Genomic DNA, 8,891 nt, shown 5'->3' on the forward strand with positions numbered 1-8,891 from the left:
CACACACACACACACACACACACACAGTATGGGTTTGTTTCTGGATACTATTCTTTTTCATTGGTCTATGCATCTGTCACTTCACAAATGTACCTGAGTACTGCAGTTTTCTGGTAAGTCTTGAAATTATATATTTTGAGGCCTCCAACCTTGTTTTTTAATTATTTTGCCTGTAATAGTTTCTTGGCTTTTTCATATAACTTTTAAAATCAGCTTTTTACTTTCTACATGAAGTCATTGGCCAATGCTGGAAACATATGAATATAGTTTTCTTTTGTTTAATAATCCTATATATTATGATTTTATTAAACTCATTTTAAATTTCTAGAACATTTTTGGAGATTTCTTTGGATTTTCTACATAGACAGTGATGATTTTTTTTTTCCCCTAATGAAAGACAATTTGATTTCTTCTTCCCCAATCAATCTGACATTTAGTTAGCTATTTCTGGTTTTATTACACTTGCCTAGGACTTCCAATATTATTCTGGAAAGAAGTGGTGAAATCAGATATTCCTGCCCTATTCCTGATCATGTGGAAAGGCATTTAGTCTTTTATTATGAAGTATAATATTTGCTGTGGGTTCTTTGTAAAAACTTTTTGTAAGCCTTAGGACATTTCATTCAATTATAGTTTACTGAAAACTATATAACCAATAGTTGTGAAATTTTGTTAGATAAAGCTTTTTTTTTTTTTTTTTTTAATTTTGAGGCAGGGTCTTGCTAAGTTCTTGAGGCTGGTCTTAAACTTGTGATCCTCCTGCCTCAGCCTTCTGAGTCTCTGGAATTATAGGTATGCACCACTGCACCTGGTTACATGAAGCTTTTTCTGTATCTCTTGAGGTCATCATGTGGCTTTTCTTCCTTAAAACATTAGTTTGATGAACTGTATTTAATGGTTCTTAAATATTGAATTATCCTTATTTTCCCAGAATACACCCCACTTGGCCAAGATATATATGTTACTGGGTTTGATTTGCTAATATTTTTTCAGAGATTTTGTTTGTTTTTGTGGTACTAGGGATTAAACTTAGTGGCGCTCTGTCACTAAATATATCACCAGCCTTTTAAAATTTATTTTTTATTTCAGGGGTCTTACTAAGTTGCTGAGGCTCGCCTCAAATTCCTGACCTTGTCAATGGGGATTTATGGGTAGACCACCATGCCCGGCTGATAATTTTCTTTAATGCACAAGTATTTAATTTTGGTTGTCATATTTACCTACTTTTTTGTTTGGTCACTTATTCTCTTAATGTCATATGAAAGAATACTTTACCTAACTCAAGTTTGCAAAGATTTCTCCTTGAGTTTCTTCTAGACTTTACTTTTGTTCCTAAGAGTTTATATGTTTAGCTCTTCTATTTAGGCCTTTGAGCCATTTTGAGTTAATTTGTGTGAAGTAGCAGAGTGTGGAGGCAAACTTCATTCTTTTGCACCTGGAGATTTACTTGGCCCTGCACAATTTGTTTGAAAAGACTATTCTTTCCCTGTTGCATTATCTTGGCACCCTAGTCAAAAAATATTTGATCAAAATGTGAGGGTTTATTTCAAGACTGAATTCTATTTTGTTGACGTATACACCTATCCTTTGCCAGTATTAAACAGTCCGGTTTACTGTAGGTTTGTAGTGTGTTTTGAAATCTGGAATATGAATCCTCCCATTTTATATTTCCTTTTCAACACTGTTTTGGCTCTCTTGAGTGCCTAGTATTTCTTCAGGTGCCTTGGAGATATTGTGGGCTCAGTTATGGTCTACTACAACAAAGCAAATATTACCATAAAATGAGTCACACATATTTTTTGGTTTTCCAGGTAAAAGTTATGCTTATACTGTATGGTAGTCTGTTAAGTGTACAATACCATTACATCTAGAAAAACATTGTACATGCTTTAATTAAAAAGTACTTCTTAATGGAATCACCATTTCACCCAGTTATCCCACTCCTCAGTATATATCCAAAGGAGTTAAAACCAGCATACTACAGTGACACAGCCACATCAATGTTTATAGTTGCACAATTCACAATATTAACCTATGGAGCCAACCTAGGTGCCCATCAACAGATGAATGGATAAAGAAATTGTGGTGTATATATACACAATGGAATATTACTCATCCCTAAAGAAATATGACTTTATGACATTTGCCAGTAAATGGGTTGATCTGGAGACTATCAGGCTAAGTGAAATAAGCCAATCCCAAAAGACCAAAAGGCACATGTTTTCTCTGATATGTAGAAGCTAACCCACAATGGTGGGGGATGTGGTAGGGGGGCGGAGTAGGAGTTGTTTTGATTAGACAAAGGGGAATGAGGGAAGGGATCAGGGATAGGAATGGGAAAAACAACGGGAAGAATCTGACATAACTTTCCTGTGTACACATATGAATACCGCATAGTGAATCCCACCATGATGTACATTCACAAGACTGGGACCCTAATTAGAATAAGATATATTTCATGCATGTATAATTTTATCAAAATGGACTCTGCTGTCATGCATAACTAAAAAGAACCAATAAAAATAAACTACTTCTTTGTATTAAAAAAACCCTAATGATCACATAAGCCTTCAGCAACTCGTGGTCTTTTTTGCTGGTGGAGGGTCTTCTTTTAATATTGATGTCTTCTAACCAGTCAAGATGATGGGAGCAGAAGGTTAGGGTAGCTGTGCCAGTTTCTTAAGACAAGGAAATTTGCTGAATTGACTGACCCCTGATTTCACAAAAGATTTCTCTGAAGCATGCAGTGCTGTTTGATAGCATTTTACCCAGAGATAAGCAACTTTCAAAATTGGAGTCAGTCCTCTCATACCCTGGAACGGCTTTATCACCTAAGTTTATGTGACACTCAATCTTTGGTTATCATTTTCACAATGTTCCTAATCCTTGGTTATCATTTTCACAGTAGTCATAGCATCTTCACCAGGAATAGATTCCATCAGTAAACCAGTTTATTTGTTTATCTGTTAGAAGCAACTTCTCATCCATAAAGTTTTATCATGAGATTGCAACAGTTCTGTCACATCATGAGGCTCCAGTTCTAATTCTAGTTCTCTTGCTATTTTTGCCACATCTGCGTTGCTTTTTCCACTTAAACTCCTCAAAGTGTCCATAAGGGTTGCAGTCAACTTCTTCCATACAGCTATTAATGCAATATTTTGAACTCCAATTAACCATGTTCTTAATGGCATCTAAAATGGTAACTCCTCTCCAGAAGGATTTCAATTTACTTTTACCTAGTTCCATCAGAGGAATCACCATCTGTGGCAGCTGTAGCCTTATGAAATGTATTTCTTTAATAATGTATTTCTTTAATAATTAATAATAGGGGTTGAAAGTTGAAATGTCTCCTTCTTATATGGGCTACAGAATGAATGCTGTGTTAGTGGGCATGAAAACAACAAAAGTCTCCTTTACACTTTTGTCAACATTCTCTAGTGAACAGGTGCAATGTTGATGAGCAGTAGTATTTTGAAAGAAATCTTTTTTTTATTTTTATTTTTTCTGAGCAATAGGTCTCAATAGTAGGCCTGAAATATTCAGTAACCCTTGTAAACAGTTGTGCTGTCACCAGGCTTTCTAATGCCATTTATAGAGCACAGGCAGAGTAGATTTAGTATAATTCTTTAGGGACCTAGGATTTTTGGAATGATAAGTGAGTATTGACCTCAACTTAAAGTCACTGGTTGCATTAGTCTCTAAAAAGAGACTCAACCTGTTCTCTGAAGCTCTGAAGCCAGGTACTGGCTCCTCCTCTTCTGCTATGAAAGTCATAAATGGCATCTTCCAATATGAGACTGTTTTGTCTATGTTGACAATCTGGCCTGGCACTGTGGTGGTGCATATAACCCCAGCGACACTAGGCTAAGACAGGAGGATGACAGTTTAAAACCGGCCTCAGCAATTTAGTGAGCAACTTAGTGAGATCTTGTCTCAAAATAAAAAATAAAAAGGGCTGAGGCTGTGGCTCAGTGGGTTAAGTGTCCCTGGGTTCAATTCATAATACCAATAAAGAAGAAGAAGGAGAAGGAGAAAACAATCTGGTGTTTGTCGTAGCTTTTGTAGTCAATTATTTTTGCTGGATCTTCTGCATAATTTGCTATGGTTTCTGCATCAGCACTTGCTGCTGCCCCTTGAACTTTTATGTTAAGGAGGTGGCTTCTTTCCTTAAACCTCAGGAACCATTTTCTGCCAGCTTCAAACTTCTTTTGCAGTTTCCTCACCTCTTTGAACTATCATAGAATTGAAGCAGGTTAGGGCCTTGCAAAAAGCAGGTTTTGGGATGGGGGAGTTTTATGGCTGGTTTGTCTTCTATCGAGACCACTCAAACATTTTCTGTAACAGCCATAAGGCTGAGTCACTTTCTTATTCCTGTGTTCACTGGAGTATTAATCTTAATTTCCTTTAAGAACTTGTTCTTTATGTTCGTAACTTGGCTAACTGGTACAAGAGGCCTAGCTTTCAATCAGGTCAGCTTTCCATGTCTTCCTCACTAAAAAAGGCTTAATGATTTCTAGCTTTTGATTTAAAGTGAAAGAGCTGTGACTTTTCTTTTTACTTGAACAGTTCGAGGCCATTTTGGGGTTATTAATTGGCCTAATTTCAATACTCTTGTGTCTCATGGAGTTAGGGGACCTGAAGAAGAGAAGTGAGACAGGGAATAACTCATTAGTGGAGCAGTCAGAACTTACACAATATTTATCATTTCAGTTTGTTGTTTTATATTGGTACTATGGTTGGCATCCCCACACAATTGCCATCATTACATCAAAGATGTCCAAAACCAGATCACCACACCAATTATAAGTATAATGAAAAAGTTTGAAATTTTATAGAAATTACCAAAATGTGACACAGAGACACTATGTGCTTGACCCAGGGTTGCCACAAACCTTCAATTTGTAAGTAACAGTATCTGTGAAGCACAATAAAACAAAGCACAGTAAAATAAAGTTTCCCTGTATGAACTGTAGGATCATCCTGCCAATTTATGAGGCGAACGTGATAACCACTACACTACGGAAACACCTTATCCTGCCAATTTGTGAAAGAAAAAAAAAAAGCCAGGCAGAATTTTTATAATGCCATTGAGTCTCTACGTTAATACGGGGAGTATTGCCTTCTTGCCTATATTAAGTGTTCTATTGTATAAATATGGGAATCTTTCCAGATCGTTAGGTCTTTAGTTTCTTTCAGTGATGTTTTGTAGTGATGTTTAGTGTAATGGTCTTATATTTCTTTACTTGAATTTATTCCTAAGTAGTTTATTATTTTTTGAATTGTTTTGTTGGTAGTGTATAGAAATGCAATTGATTTTGTATATTGTTTTTTTTTTTTTTTTTCTTTTTTGACCAGGGATTGAACTCAGGGGCACTCAACCACTGAGCCACATCCCCAGCCCTATTTTGTATTTTATTTAGAGACAGGGTCTCACTGAGTTGCTTAGTACCTTACTAAGTTGCTAAGGCTCGCTTTGAACTGGTGATCCTCTTGTCTCAGCCTTGAACCACTGGGATTACAGGCGTGCGCTACCACACCCAGCTGATATGTTTTAATAACACTTAGAAAGCTTTAAGAAAGTAGATAAACATCAAGTACTACTCTGCAGCTGTAACTGTTATGTAGAAAAGCTGTATATGTAATTTTAAAATGATATAAAATAAATATCTGAGATTGAAATGTAAGAGTTTTGATTTTTAGATTCTCATCCATTCATTTAGTTATACCCTTAGTTCATCAACTGAATCTTAATTAGTAAAAGTTAATATTTTATTTTTCCCTTTCACTTTTAGTGTTAAATGTTTACAAAAGACAGTGAAGGATTCTTACCACATAATGTGTAGACCATGTGCCTCTGAGCTTGAAGTTTGTGCAAAATGTGGAAAGAAAGAAGACATTGTTATTCCGTGAGTATTTCCTTTTACATTTAGATTTTATTCTTAGTAATTGATATATGAACTTTCGTTTTTTGGAGTAGGGGGGTTACTGGGGATTGAACTCGGGGGCACTCAACCACTGAGACACATCCCCAGCCCTATTTTGTATTTTATTTAGAGACAGGGTCTCACTGAGTTGCTTAGCACCTCACTTTTTGCTGAGGCTATCTTTGAACTCATGATCTTCCTGCCTTAGCCTCCTAAGCCACCAGGATTACCAGGGTGTGTCACTGCACCAGGCTAAATTTTCTTTTATTGAGACATTAAGTAACTATTGTCTGAAGTTACAACCTATCACACTAATGTAGACATTTTTCTATCTATAGGAAAAGAGTCACTATTTTGTTAAGTTTTTCTATTATTACAATAAAAGGGACTCTTTATGTTTTTAAGAAAATCAGATGTTTAGCTATGAGGTTCACATTTATTGAAAAAGAATTGCTCATTATGTAACAACTTTCCTTCAATGGATACCTTTTATTAATTTCTTAGAGCCTATTCTATTGCAACAGTATTATAATTAGTTGAATCCTAAGTTAGTTTTCAAGAACCTGTTCTCTGTACTTACTTTATTAAGCTCCTTTAAGAAATGTAGTGGTGGTCCCCAGCACCACAAAAAAAAAAAAAGAAAAAGAAAGAAATGTAGTGGTGGGCTAGGGCTGCAGCTCAGTGTGGTAGAGTGCTTGCCTCACATGTGAGGCACTGGATTCAATCCATAGCACCACATAAAGATAAAAAAATAAATGAATAAAGGTATTGTGTCCTTCTACAACTAAAACAGTATTTTTTTTTTTAAAAAAAAGGAAAGAAATGTAGTAGTAAAGGTCTCTTCAACTGAACTGCATGGTTGAGAAATAATTAGAATTTTTTTTCTTCTATCTTTAGGTTTAATAAAGATCCAGAAAAGACTGAAAATAATGAAAGTTACAAACATACAAGAAACTGCAAAAGCCATGAAGAAAGTGATGCTGATTTAGATTTTGATATTTATTTAGATGATACAGATAATAATCAAGTGGATTAATGACTCAAGTTAAAGAATGTGAAATTTTGACCAACTTTTGCCTTTGAGGGGCTCACAAAAAATATTGTGAAAGCCTAATGAGGAAATAAGAAAAACTATAGAAAATACATAAAATATATGTAAGAACAATATAAACTGTAAAATATTTGAATAATTATCAAACATTATAAAGCTTTCATCCAGAGTTTTTTATAACAAATTTTTTAGGTTGTATAAATTAGAATAATGTCTGCCAAAATACATATTGTGGTATCCTGTTGTAGGTCATGAGAATTATTTAAAAGAATATATTACCGGGGCTGGGGATGTGGCTCAAGTGGTAGCGCACTCGCCTGGCATGCACGCGGCCCGGGTTCGATCCTCAGCACCACATACAAACAAAGATGTCGTGTCCGCCGAAAACTAAAAAATAAATATTAAAAATTCTGTCTCTCTCTCTCACCTCTCTCTTAAAAAAAAAAAAAAAAAAAAAAAAAAAGAAATTCAAGAATGTATTACCTAAATACATAAATGTATTTGTTATCAAAATAAATGAGACTCAGAATTGGTGGTTATGTAAGAACTATCTCATGTAAAAATGATATTATTATAAATAATATTAAAAATCAGTAAACAGTCCTCTTGACAAAAGCTCCCTTACTTTATTTTTTTATAATAATGTATAGCAATTTTGCTTTGAAAGCATTTTTATTTACCTCTTCACACTGTTGTACCTTTTTCCTCCTGAGAACTATATATCCAGGAAAAATGCATAAAATTTATATGTACAGTTTACTCAATAATTATAAAAGAGAGTTTTACACTTAGACCTGCATGAAGAAACTGCTGGGACCAGAAACTCCCCAAGAAGCTCTCCCTCATCATCACAAGTTCATCCTTCTTCCCAGAGTTGGCACTAACACTGAATTTTTGGGGGGGCAGCGGGAATGGGTTGCCAGGGATTGAACTCAGGGGCACTTGACCACTGAGCCACATCCCCAGCCCTATTTTGTGTTTAATTAGAAACAGGGTCTCAGTGAACTGCTTAGCGCCTCACTAAATTGCTGAGGCTGGCTTCAAACTCATGATCCTCGTTCCTCAGCCTCCCAAGCTGCTGTGATTACAGGCGTGCGCCACCACGTCCATCTCTAACCTGAATTTTGATAATTATTTCCTTTGTCATTTTACTACTACTAAACAATATAAATTCACTTTGTCTGATTCTTAAACTTTCCTATCTTTTTATTTTGAAACATTTCAAACCTACAGAAAGGTAGCAAAGTAGTACAGTGAACCTTTATATAGTCTTCACATAGATTTCAAATGTTAGAATTTTACCATGTTTTCTTTATAGCTCCATAAGTGGACATATATTTATTTTTAATTTATAAAACCATTTGAAAATCAGTGCTAAGTAAGGATTTGATTTTGAACTGTATGTGAATAGACTTGCAGTATGCATACTATTTTGCATCTCTTTTTTCATTTTTATAAAGTTTGGGAGATTGACTCATGTTGTTACAAAAGTTCATTTTATATTATTCTATGGAATTACATAACATAGTTTCTTTATCTTTTCTAATGTTAAGACATTTGAGTTAATTCACATTTTTCCTATTGTAAGCAATATTGGTATAAACAGTTATATGTGTCTCTTGGTACATATGTGCATTTCTGTTAGGTATATATATCAATAAAAGAAATCAGGTGTATGCAAAAAGAAATCAGGTGTGTGCATCTTCAATTTTCCTATATAGCATGAAACTTTTTCCAGAGGTATAGTTATCCTCCCTTCACTCAGCAACATATTACTGTTTCTGTGCTCTGCATCCTTTCTGATGCTTAGTATCAAAATTTTAAATTTATGCCAATTTGATATGTGTGCAACAGTATCTCCTTGTGTTATTGTTAATTTGTATTTCCAGAATTACTAGTAACCCAGATCCCCTTTT

The 8,891-nt window shown here is 34.9% G+C and overlaps 1 protein-coding gene across 2 annotated transcripts in view; it reads left to right on the forward strand.

Moving 5' to 3' along the window:
- CUNH9orf85 (chromosome unknown C9orf85 homolog) overlaps positions 1-8,663 on the forward strand; it is a 62,603-nt gene extending 53,940 nt beyond the window's left edge. For both annotated transcript variants that reach the window (XM_015492926.2, XM_048806909.1), the window contains 2 exons: positions 5,793-5,906; positions 6,822-8,663. In XM_015492926.2, coding sequence (XP_015348412.1) covers positions 5,793-5,906; positions 6,822-6,960 — 253 coding nt within the window. In that variant the 3' untranslated portion in view covers positions 6,961-8,663. The remainder of the gene's footprint in view (positions 1-5,792; positions 5,907-6,821) is intronic.
- Positions 8,664-8,891: the final 228 nt, after the last annotated feature.

This window comes from Marmota marmota, unplaced genomic scaffold (genome assembly GCF_001458135.2).
Source record: "Marmota marmota marmota unplaced genomic scaffold, marMar, whole genome shotgun sequence".
Classification (NCBI taxonomy): Eukaryota; Metazoa; Chordata; class Mammalia; order Rodentia; family Sciuridae; genus Marmota; species Marmota marmota.